The sequence below is a fragment of the Rana temporaria genome, chromosome 8 (assembly GCF_905171775.1).
Source record: "Rana temporaria chromosome 8, aRanTem1.1, whole genome shotgun sequence".
NCBI classification, from domain to species: Eukaryota; Metazoa; Chordata; class Amphibia; order Anura; family Ranidae; genus Rana; species Rana temporaria.
Genome location: NC_053496.1, coordinates 153,984,523 through 154,010,396, shown reverse-complemented (window position 1 = coordinate 154,010,396; position 25,874 = coordinate 153,984,523). Strand labels below are relative to the sequence as shown.

The following is a 25,874-nucleotide window of genomic DNA, read 5'->3' as shown; positions in this document are numbered from 1 at the left end:
AACGCGCACCCCCTTCTTCCCCTGCTCCAGCGGGGCTAATGTCCTGCAGCTGGGTCATACAGCACTGTCTGTGCTCTCTCGCTCTGTCACCCCCTCCTCCTCTCTGTCCCCCCCCACACCTCTCTGTCCCCCCACACCTCTCTGTCACCCCCTTCCCTCCTCCTTTCTGTCACCCCCTTCCTCCTCTTCTCTGTCACCCCCCTTCCTCCTCCTCTCTGTCACCCCTCTCCTCCTCTCTGTCACATCACCCCTCTCCTCCTCCTCTCTGTCACCCCTCTCCTCCTCCTCCTCTCTGTCACCCCTCTCCTCCTCCTCTCTGTCACTCCTCTCCTCCTCCTCTCTGTCACTCCTCTCTGTCACCCCTCTCCTCCTCCTCTCTGTCACCCCTCTCCTCCTCCTCTCTGACCCCTCTCCTCCTCCTCTCTGTCACCCCTCTCCTCATCCTCTCTGTCACCCCTCTCCTCATCCTCTCTGTCACCCCTCTCCTCATCCTCTCTGTCACCCCTCTCCTCCTTCTCTCTGTCACCCCTCTCCTCCTCCTCTCTGTCACCCCTCTCCTCCTCCTCTCTGTCACCCCTCTCCTCCTCCTCTCTGTCACCCCTCTCCTCCTTCTCTCTGTCGCCCCTCTCCTCCTTCTCTCTGTCACTCCTCTCTGTCACCCCTCTCCTCCTCCTCTCTGTCACCCCTCTCCTCCTCCTCTCTGTCACCCCTCTCCTCCTTCTCTCTGTCACCCCTCTCCCCCCCACACCTCTCTGTCCCCCACACCTCTCTGTCACCCCCCTTCCTCCTCCTTTCTGTCACCCCCCTTCCTCCTCCTCTCTGTCACCCCCTTCCTCCTCCTCTCTGTCACCCCTCTCCTCCTTCTCTCTGTCACCCCTCTCCTCCTCCTCTCTGTCACCCCTCTCCTCCTCCTCTCTGTCACCCCTCTCCTCCTCCTCTCTGTCACCCCTCTCCTCCTCCTCTCTGTCACCCCTCTCCTCCTTCTCTCTGTCACCCCTCTCCTCCTTCTCTCTGTCACCCCTCTCCTCCTCCTCTCTGTCACCCCTCTCCTCCTCCTCTCTGTCACCCCTCTCCTCCTCCTCTCTGTCACCCCTCTCCTCCTCCTCTCTGTCACCCCTCTCCTCCTCCTGTCACCCCTCTCCTCCTCCTTCTCTCTGTCACCCCTCTCCTCCTCCACCTCTCTGTCACCCCTCTCCTCCTCCACCTCTCTGTCACCCCTCTCCTCCTCCTACTCTCTGTCACCCCTCTCCTCCTCCTACTCTGTCACCCCTCTCCTCCTCCTTTCTGTCACCCCCACACCTCTCCTCCTTTCTGTCACCCCCACTACTCCTCTCTGTCACCCCCACTCCTCTCTGTCACCCCCACTCGGCCTCTCTGTCAGCCCCCCCTCTCTGTCAGATACCCCCAAACAACGCTCCAGCGGTGCTAATGTCCTGCAGCTGGGTCATACAGCACTGTCTGTGCTCTCTCTCTCTCTCTCCCACCCAGCCGCCGATGCCACCATTGACAGTGAATGGAGGGCCACTGGATTGGGACGCTTTTGCAGGAGAAAGCATATTACAGACTGCGTCCCCTAACAGGTTCACACACACACATCTTTGAAGTGGCTCCTGGAAGGTAAGGTTTTTTTTTTTGTCTCGCTGTAATGGAGGTTTCTATTGGGGGGCACAGACACTGTCTGATATTTAATCCGTTATTTTCTTCTCTATTTGTGGGGTGCCTGTGGATTGTTTTGAATTTTTTGGGGCTTTTTTTGTAATTAAAAGGAGCTTGAAAGGGTTGTAGAATACACAGTGCCACTTTGTGAACAGTTTGTATGGTGTTGGGTTCAGTAGCGCTGATTCAGGTTTTTGGATGGAGGTACACTTCTCTACTGACAGCATCCACTGATCTTCTGACACCGTCCATTCTGATTACTACTCTCTTTGAGTAACCCACAAGGTGTCCCAGGTATTTTACAATCCTATAGCGTGTACTACAAAAAAATTGCCGTGCGCCGCAAAAGTGTTCGGGTTTGGCTTGCAGAAAAGGTGGCAACCCTATGTCCGGAGTCCGTCATATTTACCATTCTGAAAACTACGGTATATAGTCTCTAATATTCTTGAGGCTGAGATTTTGGAGTTGATTTACTAAAGGCAAATAGACTATTTAGTTTGCATGGTAATCTTCCCCAGAGCTTAGTAAATGTGAAGTTTCACTTTTCAAAGAATACCCAATCACTTGCAAGGAATTTAAAAAACAAAACAAAAAACAAATAGCATTTTTACTTGCACGAGTGGATTATAGAAGTCAGCAGAGTTTCACCTTATTTGCTAGGCTCTGTGGAAAATTTCCATGCAAAGTGTATCCTCCCTTGCCTTTAGTTAATCAACACTATTACCTCAACATTTGTTATCAAGGGGAATTCATTAATAGAAAAGAAGGCCAATGGGTGAAAGTTTACACATCTGTATATACAGTATCTCACAAAAGTGAGTACACCCCTCACATTTTTGTAAATATTTTATTCTATCTTGTCATGTGACAACACTGAAGAAATGACACTTTGCTACAATGTAAAGTAGTGCGTGTACAGCTTGTATAACAGTGTAAATTTTCTGTCCCCTCAAAATAATTCAACACACAGCCATTAATGTCTAAACTGCTGGCAACAAAAGTGATTACACCCCTAAGGTAAAATATCCAAATTGGGCCCTATTAGCCATTTTCCCTCTCCAGTGTCATGTGACTTATTAGTGTTACAAGATCTCAGGTGTGAATGGGGAGCAGGTGTGTTAAATTTGGTGTTATCGCTCTCACTCTCTCTTACTGGTCACTGGAAGTTCAACATGGCACCTCATGGCAAAGAACTCTCTGAGGATCTGAGTGAACAAGTCTTAGCAGACGAAACGTCGGGAGGAGACGTACTGACGTCACCGAAATTTGAGGACTACACGTTCTACTACCGGCCGGATCCTTTTTTGCTGTTTTTAAAGTCATTTGATGTAAGTGTACTACGTTTTTGCTCAATAAATGCCTTAAACGTTATCACACCATTGTGAGTTTCTCCTCCATGACTGCTGATTGTCTGGTGCATCCTGGTGAATCCGAGGACTGTATTTGGGAGAAGTTCTTTGCAGTGGCTGCCTACATCCCCCCTGTGTTTTCGATCTATCTAGATTTAGAACTCTGGTAAGGGTCAGTGTGTATATTGGTGGTGGTTTGCATGTCACACTGTCCGTTTGCCAGTCACCAGGGGAGTTGTTGTTGTGTGATTACCTGACAATATCACACTATCTAGTTTTATTTTTCTTTGTTTGCTTTCTGGATGTTCCACTGATCCACTGCTGGGAAGATTTTATCAAGATCCTGATCTCCTGTGCAGCCCAGGTGTTTGGCTAATCTGCTTGGCTTGATCCTTTGGATCTGAAAATCTGGTAAGGGTCAGTATATTCAGGGAACAGAGATCCAGATCTTTCCACTCGTTGTGATTCTTAATGAAAATTCAATTATACACAGAACTTCCACAGAGTTTATTTTTGACTAAAGAAGATTTTTCTTTTCTCCTTGGGACTTTATAGTGTTCACTATTTTTTGATAAGTCACTCTTTTAGCGCAACTCCATTTCTTCTTTTCATAGCATTTTTTGTTTGTATAAACATTTTGAGTTTGCAGCTTTTTTGTATTGTTATAGATAAGCGCACTTTTTTTCACCTTTTGCATATTTTGTCTACATAAAGATGGTCTAGGCTATAAGAAGATTGCCAAGAACCTGAAACTGAGCTGCAGCCCAGTGGCCAAGACCATACAGTGGTTTAACAGGACAGGTTCCACTCAGAACAGGCCTGGCCATGATTGACCAAAGAATTTGAGTGCACGTGCTCAGCATCATATCCAGAGGTTGTCTTTGGGAAATAGATTTATGAGTATCATTTTTGATGCTGAACTAAGCTTCGTACCTCACGCAAAATATTGCATAAAATCAGCCAACTATCATCTGCAATTATTACGGAAAATTAAGAACCTTTTCACTCAGAACAACCGTATGATCTTAGTTCATGGACTTATCCACACTAGGCTAGATTGTTCTAACGTGTTCTTTATAGGGCTTCCACAGAAGTGGACAAAACGGCTGCAGATCACACAGAACCATGCAGCAAGACTAGTCACAAACTGCCCAAGGCGGAATCACATCTCCCCGGTGCTTAAGGATCTACACTGGCTCCCGATAGCAAAACGGGTCGAGTTCAAGGCTCTCTGTCTGGTGTTTCGGGCCTATTGGCAACTAGGCCTGATGTACTTATCGAACATGACACAACACTACTGTCCACCCAGAGAGCTTTGTTCAACTGACGCCCTGTTATCGATTATTCAACCTAGTCGCTCAGCTTCAAAGGGTGGCCGCCGGCTCCAAACACTGGGGAATTCTCTTTGGAACCAGCTCCCTCATCAGCTCCAAGAATCCTCCTCCTTGATGGCCTTCTGTAAAGGCTTGAAAACACTGCTTTTTTCACAAGCCTACGGATAGACACTTGGCCATCCAAGCTCTTAGCAGGACGCTGCCTTAATCCCAGGCTGCGGTCCATGGTCAGGTAGTAGGGAAAGGCTCCTTGTGTCCTGCCCCCCCCCCCCTCCCCTCCTTTTATTTTTCTGTTTACTTCTTGCTTGTTCACCTCTTTCACTTAGATGTCCTAGTCTCTTCTCTTAGCTCCTGGGAATTGGATACCCCCAGCTTGTTGGTAAGCGCTTAGACGCGAGTTTCACAACTCGCATTCGGCGCTCTATAAGCATTTATTCCAATCCAATCCAATCCAAAGCCAGTGCCCACAAAGCAGGATGGTAAATCAGTCCCGAGACAGAAGATCTAGATCACAGGTGTCAAACACAAGGCCCGCAGGCCAAATCCGGCCCTCCAGGCCATTTCATGTGGCCCTCGCACCTCTCCTGCAGTTGTAGGAGAGCTCCAGCCCTCCTCTGGTCCTCCTCTAGACCCTTACTTTCTGCTTTCAAGCAATGCATCCAGCTTCTTCCCAGCAGCAGCATAAGAAAAGGGGGGTACACTGTGATGTAAGGGAGAGTGGGGGACTCAACTTCTGATGGTGGGGTGGCTCTTGACATCTGATATATAGGGAGGGGATGCGCCGGAAATCTAATCTTACAGAAGATACTACCGGCCCTTTTGAGGGCAATCATAATGCTGCTGCGGCCCACAATGAAATTGAGTTTGATACCCTTGATCTAGATGATCTGGAAGAGCCCATTAAAGGGGTTGTAAAGGTTTTTTTTTTTTTTTCTAAATAGGTTCCTTTAAGCTAGTGCATTGTTGGTTCCCTTACCTTTTCCTTCGATTTCTCTTATAAATGTTTTTTTTCCTTTGAATTTCTCACTTCCTGTTTCTCCTCAGTAAGGAGGAACAGGAAGTGAGAAATTCAGACAAAGAAAAAAAAACAAGTAGAAGGGAAATCGAAGGAAAAGGTAAAGTGAACCAACAGTGCACTTGCAACAAGGAACCTATATAGAAAATAAAAAACAAACCTATACAACCCCTTTTAGCATCTGCCAGGAGTCTTATCAGGTCAGAGTGCAAACGCTGCCTGGGCCAATACAGAACTAATAGGATCAACAGAATGCCCTCCATCTCGAACCTGCAATAGCAGACAATGACAGAGTTTTGGGGGAGGAAATACATTGATTAGGGTGTACTGACCCCAAGGAGCCACTGCATTCACTAGAGGATCTCAGTACCTGAAATTACACTTGTCCAGTTTGTGATTGAACCTGGAGGCTATGATTTTTGACATTAGATGTCCCCCACCTGTAACATCTATGGGGTAGACCACTCCCCTAGGCCCAAATGCTAATTGTCCACACTACATGTAAATGGGGGATAAGGCTGAAACATAAAGTTCTATCCCAGACAGGATCCATTCTACCTCTATTGCCACAGCAAGACTTCTGTTTCCCCCTTAATTGTTAATATATGCCACTGCTGAAGAGTTGTTTTACCTGAATCAAAATTAGATGATCCTCCAGCTGAGTGGTCCAGATCAGCAGGAAAAGCCAAAGTGAACAGAGTCCTAGGAGTTTGATCAGAACATGATAAGGTGCTCAGGACTGCTCCCCAGTCCCAACAGGCTAGCATCTTTTGTAAGGATATTCCCCAAAAAGATGTGAAGGAATGATTTCCCAGATTCCAGAGCTAGATTTTGGAACCACCAAGCTCATTTGTGCCAGATGATTTGGTCTGTCCAAGTCTTGTCTCATGAAAGCAGAATATTGTGTTATATGGGTCTGGAGTGAAACTAAGCAAATTGGACTGACTCAAAGGTGGCTATGATCAAGTGTCCACAAAGGCTAACAGATGTCCCCCCACTTTGGAAAGTAGGGGCACACCATTATACCAATGAAAATTTGCTTGAGGGGCTTGGTAGACTCGGCTTTCAAAGCAATGCAGGTAGACTGGGTGCCAGGCTTGGCAAACTTGGAGTAACAAAAATAACTTTTTTAACCTCCAGTGAGGGGTGAACCTTCTCAAATGGAGCACTACGCTAACTTGACTGAGAATGGGTGCTCTTGCAATCTCTGGCATTTAAGGTAGAATCCAATAGACATTGTCTCCCAAAGGCCATGTAAAGTAAGCATTTCTTGGATGCAGGTTCCACACTCCAACAAGTTAGACATAGTGTTTTCCATATGTGTAGACTAAAGGATATCAGAAACATTCAACAAAGGGCTGCAGCCATTTGTTCCACACATTCTATGACCAAGGGATCAGCTGCAATAATTAGACTAGTCAGCAGTGTTTAGAAAATCAAGGTCACAGCTAGAAGAGAGTGAAGAGCAGGAGCCCCAAGTGGTAACAGAGCTCTAAAGAGGGCCCTCCAACCACTAATTGGTGGAGTTTATGAAGACAGGTCCATCAGGATGGTGGTTGTGAGACACTGTCGGGTCAAGAGAGGGAGCAGATCATTTAAAAAATAAAATCAAGTCCTCAAATGGGTGCAAGGCTAAAAAGTAATTGGGAGGAATGAACCTCTTGTTTGGGTTATTTCAATCTCTGTAATAAAAGACTTGAAAGGCCTTCTTACACTTTTTTGTTTACCGGTACTTCACATTTTTCTTTATGAGGGATCAAAATCCAGTAAGTAGAGACCAGATCCAATCCCACAAGCAGCAGCAAATAGATCACTAGCAGTGATCTATAGCTGTACAGAGAGATCAGAGAGAGCTAAAACAGCTCTTTCCAATCCTTCGTACTGACAGGAAGTGTGGTGCTGTCACTCATGACATCACTACACGCCTGATGTAAATCCCATGCGGAAGCACAGTGTTTACATGCCCTTCTACATTGCTCCTAGAAAGTGATCTGTAGATGTATTGGAAACCCAGAAGTTGATCATTTCAACAGTCAGTTGGCAGCTGAAACCCCCCAACAGGACCCATAGAAGCCATGAATTCCCGGCATTGTTTTAAAAGGGCACTGGGATGAACAGTCGCTAATACAAAGCCATTTCTAAAATGGCAGCTGGGACTCTAGTGGTTAAAGAAGAATTTCTCTGGCAGCATTTACATGCTCTCTTTTCTAAATTATATATGCAATTACAATGTAGGACACCCTCTTAAATCTAAAAATGTACCTGTGCTGCGAGAATGTTGGTTTACAAAAAGTGGCCGTCATTCTGCCCCTGTGTATGGCGGTCTGCTGGTAATAGAAGGAATAGTAAATACTCACTGAAGTGGTTTTTCCCCAGTATGAATACGCCGATGAATGATGAGGTTGCTGCTGCTGCGGAAGGCTCTGGCACAAAATTCACAGATGAAATCCCTCCGATCTGACATGAAAACACAAGCAAGGCATTTTAGTTCACTGTTCATATGCTGCTATTGTAACATTTACTTAGAAGTAATGGCCCGGATTCAGAAAGCAGTTATGACGGCGTATCTCCAGATACGCTGTCGTTACTCTGAGTGCGGCCCGTCGCATCTCGGCGTCTGATTCATAGAATCAGATACGCCTCAATGTTGCCTAGATACGAGCGGCGTAAGTCTCCTATGCCGTCGTATCTTAGGGTGCAATATTTACACTGACCGCTAGGGGCGCTTCCCTAGACTTCCACGTCGAATATGCAAATTAGGTAGATACGCCGATTCAGAAACGTACGTCCGCCCGGCGCATTTTTTTACGTCGTTTACGTAATGCTTTTTCCGCCGTAAAGTTACCCCTCATAAAGCAGGGGTAAGTCATGTTAGATATGGACGTCGGAAATGAACGAACAGCGTCGTATTTTACGTCGTTTGCGTAAGTCGTTCGCGAATAGGGCTGTACGTAAGTTACGTTCACGTCGAAAGCATTGACAGTTTGCGGCGTAATTTGGAGCATGCGCACTTGGAAACGTTCACGGACGGCACATGCGCCGTTCATAAGAAATGTCAATTACGTGGGGTCACAAGTAATTTAAATAAAACACGCCCACATCATCCACATTTGAATTAGGCGGGCTTACGCCGACACATTTACACTACGCCACCGTAACTTAGGGCGCAAGTTCTTTCTGAATACGGAACTTGTGCCCTAAGTTACGGCGGCGTAATGTATCTGAGATATGTTACGCCCGCCGATAGATACGAAAATGTATCTGAATCCGGGCCAATGTCTTTTGTGACCTTTAGATTTTTTAAGCTTGCTAATGCATATTTCCAAATTAATGGCACAATTTAGCTGCTTAACCCAATTTATGTCTGGAGTCAGGTAGAGCAATCAGCATCTCACCCGAGGAATAACAACTGTTGGCTAAATCCCCTGGAGTTTGTCTTGTTTCATAGGCTTTGTATTACATGAACAGCAAGAGTTTTCATAAACTATTTTACCTGCCAAATGATTTGTAATTCTGCATAGCCAAAATAGAAGAAAAACATGGAAAAGGGAGAATAAAAGTCTTTAATGGTTGGATGCTAGCGCATTGGGGATTCTTTAAGGTTTCTGGGTCCTTCAGAACTGCCTCTCATAGATTTCATCAAAAATGGATCAAACTGGATTAAACAGGGGGGACTAATTACCGTAATCAAAACCAGATTGGCTTTATGTCTACCAGACAAGCTAGTGACAACATATGCAAACTGGCCCTACTCGCTGACAAAATATCTTGCTAATGCTTCTCTTATTGGACATACAGAAAACCTTCAACTCTGTATTCTGGCCCTATCTCTTATGTTTTAGAAAAATGGGGCTTCTGCCCTAAATTTCTCTTTTGGATCCAAAATCTTTACAATTCCCCATTAGCTTTTGTGAAGTATGTGGGCTTTAAATCATTCTCAATCTTGCAAGACACTGGACAGGGTTGTCTGTTATCTCGGCTCTTGTGTTCCCTAGCAACAGAAACATTAGTCCAACTCATAAGGGTCTCATCCAATATTTAGGGTAAGGACGTTTGTTAATATATATTAAAATCCTGGCTCTCATAGTCCTGTTATAGAAAAAAAAAAACATCTTAGAAAATAAATAGAATGAAAGCAAAACTAAGTTGCTAGAAAAGGAATGAGCTGCAGCCTCCAGCTGCTTGAAATTCTATGACCTTTTTCTAAATAGGTTCCTTTAAGCTAGTGCATTGTTGGTTCCCTTACCTTTTCCTTCGATTTCTCTTATAAATGTTTTTTTTCCTTTGAATTTCTCACTTCCTGTTTCTCCTCAGTAAGGAGGAACAGGAAGTGAGAAATTCAGACAAAGAAAAAAAAACAAGTAGAAGGGAAATCGAAGGAAAAGGTAAAGTGAACCAACAGTGCACTTGCAACAAGGAACCTATATAGAAAATAAAAAACAAACCTATACAACCCCTTTTAGCATCTGCCAGGAGTCTTATCAGGTCAGAGTGCAAACGCTGCCTGGGCCAATACAGAACTAATAGGATCAACAGAATGCCCTCCATCTCGAACCTGCAATAGCAGACAATGACAGAGTTTTGGGGGAGGAAATACATTGATTAGGGTGTACTGACCCCAAGGAGCCACTGCATTCACTAGAGGATCTCAGTACCTGAAATTACACTTGTCCAGTTTGTGATTGAACCTGGAGGCTATGATTTTTGACATTAGATGTCCCCCACCTGTAACATCTATGGGGTAGACCACTCCCCTAGGCCCAAATGCTAATTGTCCACACTACATGTAAATGGGGGATAAGGCTGAAACATAAAGTTCTATCCCAGACAGGATCCATTCTACCTCTATTGCCACAGCAAGACTTCTGTTTCCCCCTTAATTGTTAATATATGCCACTGCTGAAGAGTTGTTTTACCTGAATCAAAATTAGATGATCCTCCAGCTGAGTGGTCCAGATCAGCAGGAAAAGCCAAAGTGAACAGAGTCCTAGGAGTTTGATCAGAACATGATAAGGTGCTCAGGACTGCTCCCCAGTACCAACAGGCTAGCATCTTTTGTAAGGATATTCCCCAAAAAGATGTGAAGGAATGATTTCCCAGATTCCAGAGCTAGATTTTGGAACCACCAAGCTCATTTGTGCCAGATGATTTGGTCTGTCCAAGTCTTGTCTCATGAAAGCAGAATATTGTGTTATATGGGTCTGGAGTGAAACTAAGCAAATTGGACTGACTCAAAGGTGGCTATGATCAAGTGTCCACAAAGGCTAACAGATGTCCCCCCACTTTGGAAAGTAGGGGCACACCATTATACCGATGAAAATTTGCTTGAGGGGCTTGGTAGACTCGGCTTTCAAAGCAATGCAGGTAGACTGGGTGCCAGGCTTGGCAAACTTGGAGTAACAAAAATAACTTTTTTAACCTCCAGTGAGGGGTGAACCTTCTCAAATGGAGCACTACGCTAACTTGACTGAGAATGGGTGCTCTTGCAATCTCTGGCATTTAAGGTAGAATCCAATAGACATTGTCTCCCAAAGGCCATGTAAAGTAAGCATTTCTTGGATCCAGAGCCTGGATTAAACAGGGGGGACTAATTACCGTAATCAAAACCAGATTGGCTTTATGTCTACCAGACAAGCTAGTGACAACATATGCAAACTGGCCCTACTCGCTGACAAAATATCTTGCTAATGCTTCTCTTATTGGACATACAGAAAACCTTCAACTCTGTATTCTGGCCCTATCTCTTATGTTTTAGAAAAATGGGGCTTCTGCCCTAAATTTCTCTTTTGGATCCAAAATCTTTACAATTCCCCATTAGCTTTTGTGAAGTATGTGGGCTTTAAATCATTCTCAATCTTGCAAGACACTGGACAGGGTTGTCTGTTATCTCGGCTCTTGTGTTCCCTAGCAACAGAAACATTAGTCCAACTCATAAGGGTCTCATCCAATATTTAGGGTAAGGACGTTTGTTAATATATATTAAAATCCTGGCTCTCATAGTCCTGTTATAGAAAAAAAAAAAAAAACATCTTAGAAAATAAATAGAATGAAAGCAAAACTAAGTTGCTAGAAAAGGAATGAGCTGCAGCCTCCAGCTGCTTGAAATTCTATGACCTTAAACCTGTCCCGTAAACCACTACAACCCAAATAATGGTTAACCTATTTCCAGTTGTAACCCAGTAAAGGAAATCACATAAACAAATGCTTGTGAATGTCAGAAATGTTTTTCTTACATTATATTCATGTCCAAATTAATTGTTTATAAACTGTATTAGAATTTTTAGATTTTATTATGACACTTCATTATGCTGCACCTAATATAGTACTTTGCTGTTGAAAGCCATATCCACCTTTTGCAAAAACTTATAAATGTACATACATGTGCAGAAAAAAAATGTGCATTTGTAACACTGCTAGGCCGTGTGTGCCAGTTTATTGGAGGTCTACCTCTATGAATGAATGGTTTAATCGTATGGCATAGCAGAGATGGAGGAGCTGATTTATACCACTCTTTTCTGACACATGGGAGGCCTGGACAACCTTTCAAGGCTCTTGGTTATATCAGGAGCTCTTGCAGGACGCAAATTAATATCTTGTAGGAAGAAATAGATCTTGGATCTCATATGACAATCTCAAATCATGCCATTAGCGTGATGCCTTTACACATATTAGAGTAGTGGAGATGACAGTTGGTGGTACTCGCACCCCCTATCCTTACTTAACCCTCTGTTGATCCCCCCTCTCCCTGTATTCCCCCCATATTTTCTCTTTGAGGCGTCTGATGTCAGGGAAGTCTACATACCCTCAGCCTATTATGGGTTGATGCGGATAGAAGGGCTGGGAGTGCCTTGAGATAGCTACCTGCTGTTCTTATAATATTTACAACCTACTTACCAACCCTTCTATAAATGACCTTTATGCTCTCCATATTCACATGTTGGTTACTAAAATGGTTATCTCAGCATGTACTTCCAGCTTCATGGGTCATTATCGATAAGTTTTTTAATTTGTTGTACCCTCTTTTGTGGGTTTACAGTTAGTTACCCCTACTTCTTTGTAGGAATTGTTGATGGACTGTGTACTGAAATTAGAACTTGAAATTTTCTTTCTGTATTTCTTCAAATGTTGAGTAAAACGTTTATGCAAAAAAAAAAATGCGCATTTGTTATTTTTATTTTTTTGCATAGGTACCTGATTAGCGTTGCAACCCTGATCAGGGTATCCCAGGTGCAGTGCCAGGCTCCTGCAGACCTTTCCATCAGCTTCTTGTCCATACTGATGGACTTAAAGTTAGAGAGCTGGAGGAAATGTCAATGGACTATGAGTACAGCGAGTACCACATTTGTGTTCCATTAGGAACTACAAGTCTCTCTGCCACGGTCGCAGACGGGAGTTGTAATTTAGGTATTCGTAGATCTGTGCGCAGTAGGGTGAGGCCCAATGTTACACCCTACAAATGGGTGTAACATTTAGCTAGATTCAGGATGGCGAGCGCATACTTGCGGCGGCGTAGCTTATGGCATTTAGGCTACACCGCCGTAAGTTAGCGAGGCAAGTACATGATTCACAATGTACTTGCCTGCTAAGTTACAGCGGCGTAGCCTAAAGCGGGCGGGCGTAAGGGCGCCTAATTCAAATTAGGCTGAGGGGACGTGTTTTATGATAATTAGGCTTGACCCAACGTGATTGACGTTTTTTTTGGAACTGCGCATGCGCATGCGCCGTGCGCCTACATTTCCCAGTGTGCATTGCGGCTAAGTCCGCTGCACGGGCCTATTGATTTCGACGTGGACATAAACGACGTAAATACCTATTCACGGACGACTTACGCAAACAATGTAAAATTCCGAATTCCGACGCGGGAACGGCGGCCATACTTAACATTGCTATTCCATTTATTTGATGGAATAACTTTAGGCCTGCTAATGCGTTACGTAAACGGCGTATCTGTATTGCGTCGGCCGGGCGTACGTTCGTGAATAGGCATATCTACTAATTTACATATTCTACGCCGACCGCAATGGAAGCGCCACCTAGCAGTCAGCCTAAAAATTACACTTTAGGACACGAGGGTGTAAGACACTTACGCCGCTCGTATCTGAGCCTAATTTAAGCGTATCTGGTTACCAGAATACGCTTAAATTAGCGCCGACGCAAATTCTGACTTAGGCTGGCGTATCTACTGATACGCCAGCCTAAGTCTCTCTGAATCTAGCTAATTGTCTTAAAGGTATTAGCCTTTAAAGGGCTTTTAAATGCACACCATTATTTCAAAAAGAAGAAGTAACATTCCTCACTGTTGGGCTGCTTTAGCCCTCTTCTTCCCAGCAGCACATTCATATAAACCAGGGGTGCCCAAGTAGTGGCCCGGGGGCCCGCGACCTCCTGCTCTGGCCCGCGACCTCCTGCTCTGGGATGGAATAGAATAGAATACTGTTATTAAAGGCCAGTTTATTACTAAAATCACAGTGTATATATGGGAATATCTGTTCTGCAGTGGTTACTGGGCTGCTTTCAAACTGACCTACAGTTGCGGAGCAGTGCACCTGCGAGTTACCTCAACTGAGACATTGACTTCTGTTATTACCTGCGAGTTTGGTGAGCTTTCTGAAAGTGCACCAAACCTGCAGACTACAATAGAAGTCTATTACAAAGTGCAGGAAAGCCAAAGGTACACTGTGTTGCACCCACGGTGCGGGTAAACTGCAGTGCATCAGAAAAAAAGAGTATAGTGGGTTGTGTCAGTATCCACTCTGCATATGCAGAGCGGACACGGACCTGCCATCCACCCGCTCCGCTCTTTGTGGCCCGCGACTGGTTACCAAGTCGCTTAAGTGGCCCGCGTGCTTCAAAAGGTTGGGCAACCCTGACATAAACCTTTCCTTCGCTCCCCCACTGCTCTGTTCAGCTCTGACAGCTGAAGGAAATATGTGGTACTTCTGATTATGGTAGGGCATGTGACATTGCAAGGCTAATCAGCAAAGTTACATTGGGGGTCCATAGTTTTGTGTAAACTACAACGTATCAGTGTTGTGCATGAGTCACTGCCATCTGCCTATATCAGTAGCGTTACTAAATGTTTCGCCCTCTGGGGCAGAGAGGCGGGCTGATGATATCACTCTCTCAGAATCGGAAAATCACAGAATACAAAGCTGCCTATGAGTGGCTGAGCCTCACTCAAGCTGACTCTTCTTTTGTTCCAGGTGTGAGATGGGAAGTTACATACAGTTTATATAGTGCTTAGAGCCAGTGAAACACTTAGTTAAATAAATAGTTTGTTTGGACCAGCTTGGTCCAAACAAATGATTTAAAGTAACAGGAAACACAGGCCCAGATTCACAACCGAGATACAACGGCGTATCTCCAGATTCGCCGTCGTATCTCTGAGTTGCGCTGTCGTATCTATGCGCCTGATTCTTAGAATCAGTTACGCATAGATATCCATTAGATCCGACAGGCGCAAGTCTCTTACGCCGTCGGATCTTAACTGCATTTTTTTTGACCGCTAGGTGGCGCTCCCGTCGAATATGCAAATTAGCTAGATACGCGAATTCCTGAACGTCCGCGCGGCCGACGCAGTAAAGTTACGACGTTTACGTTAGGCTTTTCCCGGCGTAAAGTTCCCCCTGCTATATGAGGCGCAGCCAATGTTAAGTATGGCCGTCGTTCCCGCGTCGAAATTTGAAAAAGTTACGTCGTTTGCGTAAGTCGTCCGTGAATGGGGCTGGACGTCATTTACGTTCACGTCAAAACCAATGACGTCCTTGCGGCTCACTTTGGAGCAATGCACACTGGGAAATTCCACGGACGGCGAATGCGCCGTTCCGAAAAAACGTCAATCACGTCGGGTCACAGTAGTTTTGCATAAAACACGCCCCCCTGATCCAAATTTGAATTAGGCGGGCCTACGCCGGCCGATTTACGCTACGCCGCCGCAACTTACAGAGCAAGTGCTTTGAGAATACAGCACTTGCCCGTGTAAGTTGCGGAGGCGTAACGTAAATCAGATACGTTACGCCCGCACAATTTTACGCGGCTCTACGATGCCCCACAGAGTTTAGCTTTACCCACTTCTTATGCATTTTTCTAAATTTCCCAGGGTAATTCTGAGAGAAAATCAATGCCATTGCAGAGTTCTTTCTAAAAGTGTCAGTTGTTTTGCTGAAGTCCTTATCTGCATATTTGTTCCAGGCCAGCTACTTTGCGAACTATGATGCAGAAGTCACCATACCAGCCAGGCAAATAGAATTTTTAGAAGAGGTCAGCAATGATGCCTCCATGTTGCTCTCGTGGTTTGTCCAGTTTTCATAACATGCAGTGATGATGAAAATGCAAGATTACCACTGTGTCTCTTTTCATGCTCTTTAAGATGCTTTTTAAAGTTGAAGCTCTTCCCACAGTCAGACACAGAGCAACAGAAGGTGCGCTGATTCATGTGCTGGTACTTCTGGTGATACTGAAAGGAAACAATGGAGAAAAGCAACTCAGCATCACAGAACATTGATCATAACATTTACAAACACCAGTGCAGAGTAAATAGGTAACTAATGGAAAACCATTTCCACGTGTTTAATGCTCAACTCCAGGCAAACAGTTAAATACACAGATCAAATGCATATAAGGGAACTTTTATCGGCCAAAGAGTTTGCATGTATGTATCCAGTCCAAACATTTACAAGGTCTTGCAAGACTGTACAGCCAGCCTGGTGACATGACTTTTCTGTGCTTCAGGTAAGCATCTTAATTAACCTCCCTGGCGTATGATTATTTCAGAAAAAAGGTGCTGAAAGCGGTACCATTATTTGCAAGGAAATTTGGCGTTTTATACTGTAGGCCTGTAATTCTTAGGAATAACTCACTTAAATCTGACCAAACCAGAGTCTAATAGGCATCCCGGGTATGACATTTTTTTAAAAACAAAATTATAATATAATAAATAATTATAACAAATAATAATATAATTCTAATAAAAATTATTCAATAATGTAATCAACTCAAAATCACTGAAATTTGCTCAGTTGCAGAATTGTTGCTGTCATTATTATTTTTTTTTATGACAAATTTCCCCACAAATCGCTATCGCACAATTCTGCAAGTGATTATAATTTATTATCGCTGTTTTCTAGCTGATCTAAAACAATTTTTGACATAAAGGGACACTTTTGGTTGCTATGGACAATAAAGGGATTTTTAATACAGCTTACCTGTAAAATCCTTTTCTTGGAGTACATCACGGGACACAGAGCGGCATATTCATTACTATGTGGGTTATATGGAGTACCTTCAGGTGATGGACACTGGCAATCTCAAACAGGAAGTGCCCCTCCCTATATAACCCCCTCCCATAGGAGGAGTACCTCAGTTTTGTAGCAAGCAGTATGCCTCCCAAAATGGTCCCCATAAGAGGGGTGGGAGCTCTGTGTCCCGTGATGTACTCCAAGAAAAGGATTTTACAGGTAAGCTGTATTAAAAATCCCTTTTTCTTTCTCGTACATCACGGGACACAGAGCGGCATATTCATTACTATGTGGGATGTCCCAAAGCAATGCTCACAATGAGGGGAGGGAGACATCTTCCCAAGACAAAAGGATTTAATTTAGAGATATACTTAAATCATATTAAATCCAACTTAGTTGAGAAAAAAATTATTTTTTAATTTTACTCAAAAGGGAGCCCCCGGAACCCGAGGGTCTCAAACTGCAGCCCGCAGCACTGCCTGCCCAAAGGCTGTATCAGTATTCCTTCTTACGTCCAACTGGTAGAATTTTGTAAACGTGTGGACAGAAGACCAGGTTGCTGCCTTGCAAACTTGAGCCATAGAGATCTGGTGGTGTGCTGCCCAGGAGGCGCCCATGGCCCTAGTAGAATGAGCCTTCAATGATAACGGAGGAGGCAACCCCTTCAAGCCGTAGGCCTGAGTGATTAACTGTTTAATCCACCTCGAGATGGTGGATTTTGCAGCTGCCTGCCCCTTTTTGGGCCCATCCGGTAAAATGAACAATACATCTGTTTTCCGGATCTTCTCTGTAGCTTTAAGATAGGCCTTCATGGCCCTGACAATATCCAAGGTATGCAGTAACCCTTCCTTTCTGGAAGTAGGTTTAGGAAAGAAGGATGGTAATACCAAATCCTGGTTTAGATGAAAACTGGATATAACCTTTGGTAGGAAGGAAGGATGAGGGCGGAGAACGACCTTGTCCTCATGTAAAATAAGATATGGTTCCTTACAGGATAAGGCTGCCAGTTCCGATACTCTTCTGGCGGAAACTATGGCGACCAAAAATACTAACTTCCTTGTCAGTAAAACCAAAGGAATTTCAGCCAACGGCTCAAAAGGTTGTTTCTGTAAACTTGACAGAACAAGATTTAAATCCCACGGACAAAGCGGGGATTTAACTGGAGGATTAATACGTAAGACCCCTTGAATGAAGGTCTTAACCAGCGAGTGGGTGGCCAGCGGCCGCTGAAACCACACTGACAAAGCTGAAATCTGTCCCTTGATTGTGCTTAATGCCAGTCCTTTATCCACTCCTAGCTGGAGAAAACTTAATACTCTATCGATGGTAAATTTGCGAGAAAGCCATCGCTTGGACTCACACCAGCCTACATAGGCCTTCCAGACCCTGTAATAAATCACCCTAGAGACCGGTTTCCTGGCTCTGATTAGGGTAGAGATTACTTTCTGAGACAGACCTCTACCCCTGAGAATCAGGGATTCAGCCTCCAGGCCGTCAAATTTAGATGCCGTAAGGCAGGGTGGAGGATCGGACCTTGCGATAGCAGGTCTGGCCGTAGAGGAAGAGTCCAAGGGTCTCCCACTACCATCTTCAGGATTAGTGAATACCATGCCCTTCTGGGCCATGCTGGAGCTACCAGGATAACTGGTATGTGCTCCACCCTGATCCTGCGCAGCAGGCGGGGTAGTAACTGGAGCGGGGGAAATGCATAAAGAAGTTTGAACTGATGCCAAGGGCAAACTAACGCATCGGTTCCGCAGGCCCTGGGATCCCTTGTGCGGGACATGAACCTGTCTAGCTTCTTGTTCAGTCTCGATGCCATGATATCCACGTCCGGCACTCCCCATTTCTGGCAGAGTGTCTGAAAGACCTGTGGATGCAGAGACCACTCCCCCGGCAACAGAGTCTGGCGACTTAAGAAGTCCGCCTGTAGGTTGTCCACTCCGGGAATGAATATAGCCGATATGCAGGGCACATGGGCTTCTGCCCACAAGAAAATCAAGCTCACTTCTTTCTGAGCGGCTTGACTCTTGGTTCCCCCTTGGTGATTTATATATGCCACCGCCGTGGCATTGTCCGATTGTATTCTCACCGGGAACCCTTGTAGTTTGGACGTCCAAGCCCTGAGGGCTAGTCGAGCAGCTCTGAGCTCCAAGATATTGATGGGCAACTGCTTCTCTGCCGCTGCCCAAGTGCCCTGGCGAGTGCAACCATCCAAAATTGCTCCCCAGCCTATCAGGCTGGCATCTGTGGTTACTATCTTCCAGGTCACAGGACTGAAAGTCTTTCCCTTCAGGAGATTCTGAGGGTTTAACCACCAAGATAGACTTTGCCGCACTCTTGGTGAGAGTGGCAAAGGAATTTCTAAGGCCTGAGGCCTCTTGCTCCATGCTGACAGGATGGCTGCCTGCAGGATGCGAGTGTGGCTCTGAGCGTACGGAACCTCCTCGAATGTGGCCACCATCTTGCCTAGTAGTCGCATACATAGGCGAACAGTTGGCCTTTTCTTTCTTAGAACTATTTGTATTAGCTCTTTGATGGCCTTGACCTTTAATAGGGGTAGGAACACCTTTTGTTGTTCTGTATCCAATCTCATGCCGAGATATTCCAGCTGCCTTGTGGGCAGGAATGCTGACTTGTCTCGATTTAGGACCCAGCCGAACCTCTCGAGGTACTGAACCGTGAGGGCCACTGCTCGTTCCAGGCCAGGAGACGAGTGGTCTACGACCAAGAGGTCGTCCAGGTAAGCCAGGACCGTGACCCCTTGGGTCCTTAGATTGGCTAGGATTGGGGCTAGGACCTTCGTGAATACCCGGGGGGCCGTAGCCAACCCGAAGGGGAGCGCCACAAATTGGAAATGACGCTGAGCCACCGCGAAGCGTAGAAATACTTGATGTGGCTGAAAAATTGGCACATGAAGGTAAGCATCCTTTATGTCTATGGACGCCATGAAGTCGTCCTTCTGGAGCACGGCGACAGCTGACCGAATAGTTTCCATCCGGAATGAGCGGACCTTTAGGTACGCATTTACTCCCTTTAAGTCCAAGATTGGCCTGACATCGCCGTTGGGCTTTGGGATGATAAACAGGTTGGAGTAGAACCCCAATCCCTGTTCCCGGACTGGTACTTCTACTATCACCTTCTGGCATAGCAGATGATTCAATGCCGCCATCAATGCGGCTCTTTTCACAGGGTCGCCTGGTACTCTTGACTCCTGGTAATGAGGAGGAGGGAATTTTAGAAATTCTAGTTTGTAGCCCGTGGTCACGGAAGACCGTACCCAGCAGTCGGGAATGCTGGCCTCCCAAACCTCTGCAAAGAGACGCAGCCTTCCCCCCACCATCGTGGGTGGGGGCGCCCCTTCATAAGGCCGACTTGGGGGCTGGCTTCGCAGGCTTGCGGTACCACTGCTTCTTGCCCCCCGTGGCTTGGCCCTGCGGCTTATTGTTAAATCCTGATCTTGCAGGAGGCCGTCGATACTGTTTGGTATTAGAGGGCCCCTGCCCCGGGGAGGGCTGGCGCTTAAATGCGGGCCCTCGGGCCTTCTTCTTGACTGGCAAGAGAGTGCTTTTGCCGCTTGATATAGTCTGAATATATCTATCCAGATCTTCTCCGAAGAGACGTCCTCCATGGAAGGGAAACCCTACCAGGAGTTTTTTGCACGGGGGCTCAGCCTCCCAATTCTTCAACCATAAGAGCCTTCTCATATGGATTAGAAATAAGGATAAACGTGACGCCTGCTGGATGGAGTCCTTGATAGCATCCACCGTAAAGCGTATAGCCCTGGGTATATCCGAAAATTCCTCTGCCTGTTGGGCAGGGATAAGTTTAAGCATTTGCTTAGTCTTATCTGATAATGCTTGGGCAACTCCAATAGCAGCCACAGCGGGCTGAACTATCGCCCCTGCTGAAGTAAAGGAGGCCTTAAGTAATGTTTCCAAGCGTTTATCAACCGGATCCTTAAACACCTGTAAGTTTTCTACAGGGCAAGTTAAAGATCTGTTCACACAGGAGATGGCTGCGTCCACCGCCGGGGGCGCCCACCTTTTGGAGAATTTCTCCTCCATAGGATATAAAACAGAGAATTTTTTAGGTGGTAAAAAGACTCTATCTGGCTTGATCCAATTCTGAAATATGACATCCTCGAGTAGAGGATGGACCGGAAAAACTGCGTTGCTTTGAGGCGCTCTTAATGAGCCTAAAGCTGAAACCGCCGATACTTGAGGTTCTGGTATGGGTAACTTAAATGCCTCATGGACCATGTCCGTTAAAGCTTGAACCCACAAACTTTCCCCTTGGGAGGTTGAACTAGACTCCTCAGTATCCGGATCCTCGATCTCTGAACCCCCCTGGTCCAAAACGTCAGGATTATCCAATTCCCCTAGGGAAAGGATCTCTGAGTCTGAGGGTTCCTGCTCGGGTGACGGAGACCTAGTCCGCTTTCTACCCGAAATAGCCTTAGCTATTCTTTTTGCCATTCTTTTCTCTAGTTCTCCTAAAGAAACAGCAAGCACCCTCTCAGTGACAAAGCCGGGGTTGGACTGAACTGGACCAGCCCCAGCACCAGATCCCCCAGGTCCCATCAGGGCGTGCCCTGATATGTCCTGTGGGGAGAGCAGCGTCATAGCCGTGTCTGAGCCCTCGGATTTTGCGGGGGAATCCCCACCCTTTGTACCCTCTGACCCAGAAGCCATGGTACAATACCGAGGTACACCTGCTATCACCCAGCCACAGACGTAGCTAAGGGGATCTGCCGGTTTGGGAACGATAGAGACTAACGGCCAAACTGAGAAGGGAGATCAGAAGTACTTTCCCTTTTTCTTCTTTTTTTTTATATATATCTTTTTTTTTTTTTTTTTTTTGAAGAGGAAAAGAAAAATACTCTGTCTCCTAATAAGTATTGCCAATAGCCATCTGCTGAAAAAAAGGAAAAAGAAACCTATCTGTAGGTTTGACAGTCTATTCTTTAGAAAAAGACTGTAATCTTTCCTTCCGCCACTGGGTGCCTCAGCGAGCTCCGCTCTGCGTCCTCCTCCTCTGTAACTCAGGAAGACACTGAGCTTTTGGCAGCTACTGGAAGGGCCTCCCCTTCCTATATGTAAATCGCCGCCCACAGGGATGCGCCCCCACCCCAGCCAATGGCGCGAAAAAACGTTCATATCTCGGGCACGCGCGCGCGCGCCCGTCGGCGGGGGCCATCGCACATGGAGGAGGACGGAGCGGCGCAGCACCCAGGCAGGTAAGCCCTCAGGTAGGTCACAGACCTCCTCTTAGCATGGGAAACACGGCTCCTGTATTTCACAGAGATCCCACACCTAGCACAGCAGACCTAGCTAAACAACACTTACCAGGGAGGACACCTATCACTGGGGGAAAAAGATTTGAATCATCCTGTCTCTGACCATAGACATAGTGATTCCTTGCCAATGCAGAGCATACCCAGGCATGACCCCCTGTGCACCTCCCTCCAGGGAATCTACTAAGAACCAAGTTCCGCAGGCTCCCCAATACTTACCTGCTCCATGCCGCAGGACTTTTGCACAGCAAGAGGTCCAATCTTCCCCCATCTCCGTGGGTGGCGTCTAGACCTTCAGGCCCTGGGTTCCTATGAAGGAGCCACTGTCCTGGGCCCATATAGCACCCTGGCAAACAGGAGCTTTAGATGCCCAAGGTTCTAAGTCCTGGGCCCAGGGTCCAGCTCTCTAAAAAGAGAAGCGTTATGGGCAAACCCCATGGCTTTGGGGTCCGGATACTGTCCACTTTAGCACTGAGGCCGTTGGACAGATCCGGTTAGCCTGCCTTGATCCCAAGGATGTGGAGGCAAAGCTAAACCATGACCAACACCTAAGACACTGGCGAAAAAACTGAGGTACTCCTCCTATGGGAGGGGGTTATATAGGGAGGGGCACTTCCTGTTTGAGATTGCCAGTGTCCATCACCTGAAGGTACTCCATATAACCCACATAGTAATGAATATGCCGCTCTGTGTCCCGTGATGTACGAGAAAGAAACACAGTTTGCAGGGAGAAAGAACCGTTTTTATTATATAAAAGTACATGTAGGGCACTGGACAGACCACTAAAGACAAGGGGGGTGTGTATTTTTTACATACAGTACTGTAATCTATAAGATTACAGTATACTGTTTGTATAGTGTTTGTTTACCTTTTTGAATTTGGCGCCGATCTCCACCCCCGTGCGTCGTAACGTCGCAGGGAACGGAAATCGTCGGCACAGGAGGACACTGTGTGAATCGAGCGAGGTCCCGCTCGCTCACACAGCGCGGTGGCATCGCTGGATCCAGGAACACGGTAAGCCAGCGCGCGCTGCAGGCTCTGCATAGCTACCCAGAGCGTGACTCGGGGTTACCGATTTTGGCACAAAAAATCCACCCAGAGTCACGCTCGGGAATACCGCCAGGAGGGTTAAGTCATGTCCCTAGCCCCAACCTATAACTGGACACTGAACAGCAACAGACTGATGAGGTCATCTCTCTGCTCTCTCCCCATCGGTGCATGTGATTACAGGACACATGATTGGCCCCAAGTATTCTCAATCTCTCTCTCTCTCTGTCTTTGTGATGCTAAACAGAAGATAACAAGATGTTGAAATGAAGTACTTAAACTAGTGGCCTTTACAGAACATGTAATGATTTTTTATTAAATACATAACTGCACATCATCTACCTGTCACATGCTGTAGCTCATGGGATGGTCAAGTCTTTCCAAACACTCAAAGATAACTTTGCCCTAACCAACCACATGTTCTTCCGCTACCTTCATCTCCGTCACGCACTTAATACACAGTTTAGGGACTCCATCCTAGCCCTCAAAATCCCACTATTGGTAGACATTGCCCTGGGAAAGGACCCCAAAAAACTAATCTCTCAAATCTATACCTACCTTATGACCACAGCAAACACCGCTGCCCACCAGCTGAAATCATGATGGGAGCCTGACTGGGAGTTGTGTCGGACGAAGACTGGGAAGAAGCCCTCGCTAACTGTAACACTGTGTAGCACTTACCCCCAAAGGAGCTGCTGGTTTGTTTTGGGTGGCACGTTACCTCTATTTATCCACCGTCTAGGGTACTTGATGAGAGTGTAGTAAATGGAATGTCCACATAACAGGTGTCTTTTCTAAGCTTTTATTACCCAGCCGGGTAAAAACAGTAGAACTTGGTAAAGAGTGAAGAGATAGCAGAAATGGAGAACAACAGATTAAGGTGTATGTGGATAGGAAACAGTCCTGCTTCCAATGACAACTTTTACCTCACCACTCCAGCCAGAGTGGGCACAGCGCATCTGGACAGGCCTCTCTCACCAGCCTGGCAGCCAGAATGTCACTCGAACTTGGGGTTAAGTCTCTGCCACAGACCCTCCCAATGGTTTAAAATAATGGAGATAATAGTGGTCCAGAATCCTCCTTAACAGATTCAACACTCGGATCTCCTTCAGGTAGTTTTGGTTAGGTTACCGACTGATAGGCGACCAACGTCCAGTCTCTCAGTACCCGGTTTTCCTGGTCCCCGATGGAAGGTCAGGCCCCTCTTGGAACACCAGCCTCTCTTGGCACTCCTCAGGCAGACTCTCCACCGAACAGCTTCCTCACACAGGACGGACAGCTCAGGACCTTCATCAGATTGGGGACCCAGTCAATCACTGGGCCCCAGCGGCAGATCATATGCTCCAGGCCAATGTGGTCCCGAAACCAAGATCACTGCGTAGCATGCACACCCCGGCCCGGAAGGCCATTTGCCGGAGGGGCGTGGAATGGTTACCCTAAAGGTAGACGCCACACGGGAAGAAGGCCCAAGAAGATGGCGTCTGCCCCATAAATACCCCTCCCCAACATGCACAGCGAGGAAACCTCCCCCTGATAGGCTCCCGGGAAGAAGCATCCAAACCCTTGACTCTACTGCTGACACCTGTCGGCCTGGGGTGTGATCAGCACCCCAGAAACGACAGCATGAACCCGCAGCACAGCCAAAGCTGAGACAGAGGCTCCAAATTTAAACAGATTAACCTGGTCAGAGTCACTTAACTCTCTGACCCCCTCTAAATTTACACTAGCACCGGTTCTGAAAAGTAACCAGGCGCTACAACTGTTTCTCTTAAACTTCTCCTAAACATCCTCCACAGATTGTATCTGACGCTCTACCGCATTTCCAAGTATAAACCAGGACAAAACCCCAACTGCCCCAGCTGCAGCCACCCCAATGCCTCCTTTTACCACCTACTATGGACCTGTTCGTCCATACAGGGGTTCTGGACCCAGGTGGTCTGGTTACTCCATGACCGCATGGGCTCCCCTCTGTCCCTTTGCCCTCGTCAGTGTGTGTTGGGGCTCCTCTCAGTCTCTGAAGGCGAAAAATACTTAAATATATTCTCGCAAGAAACATTATTCCTTACCAGACTGCAGATCGCCAAGACGTGTAAGAGGGGGACCCCCCCCCCCCCTACACTACAGCAATGGATAAGAGCCATCAACAACACTCTCCCCTACAAAAAAATACTCTATATCCACAGGGTTGCCCTAACAAATACCATAAAATATGGGATAGATTGCTGGAGGATGCCTCCATCTGTGACGCAGAAAACTAGACACACTTCTCTCTGGTAGCCCCACTGTCCCCTCATGCACCCCCCCCCCCCCCCCGGCCTCGCACTGATTAAGCTACCCAACAGACTGTACTATGCAAACACCTTTACTGATTTATGTCATGTCTTTATGTATGTCAAGTGGATTGATTCAGAATTGTAGTGCCTGTTGCACTATTCACCCGTATGTTTATATACTTTCTATGCTCAATAAACACTGTTTTGATTTAAAAAATATATACATAACTGCATTTATTTGTTTTTTAATATCTGGAATTTTAGCTTTAATGAATGGAATGTGTGTTTTGTACTGCACAATTAAGATATATATTTTTTCTCATTTTAGACACATGCATATCTTAGACATAGTAATGGGCATGTCTCCCACTGACACAGTGCCATGGTAAAAAGATACAAACTGACTGTAAATTTGTCTCAGCTAACTCCACACTGATACACTTTGACCTAAATTAAAGTACTTCTAATCCTCAAAAACGAAAAATAAACAAAGCATATGCAGCAGTATATATACTGCGTACTTGCTCCTATATAAAGAATTGAGCATCATTTATCTCTGCTGTCTCCTTATTCTGCTATCCTCAGGAGACGGCCTCACTTCCAGCACACAGCAGGTTATTGACAGCCTCAGCTGTCCATGTTTACCTACTGTATGGGTGTATGTAAA

At 46.1% G+C, this 25,874-nt stretch overlaps 1 protein-coding gene across 1 annotated transcript in view; it reads right to left on the bottom strand.

The window, feature by feature from the left end:
* Positions 1-25,874, bottom strand: part of LOC120909185 (zinc finger protein 692-like) — a 159,476-nt gene that overhangs the window by 7,383 nt on the left and 126,219 nt on the right. Inside the window, exons 10-11 of the mRNA XM_040320904.1 lie at positions 15,696-15,810; positions 7,712-7,811 (exon numbers count right to left, since the gene is read on the bottom strand). Coding sequence (XP_040176838.1) covers positions 7,712-7,811; positions 15,696-15,810 — 215 coding nt within the window. The remainder of the gene's footprint in view (positions 1-7,711; positions 7,812-15,695; positions 15,811-25,874) is intronic.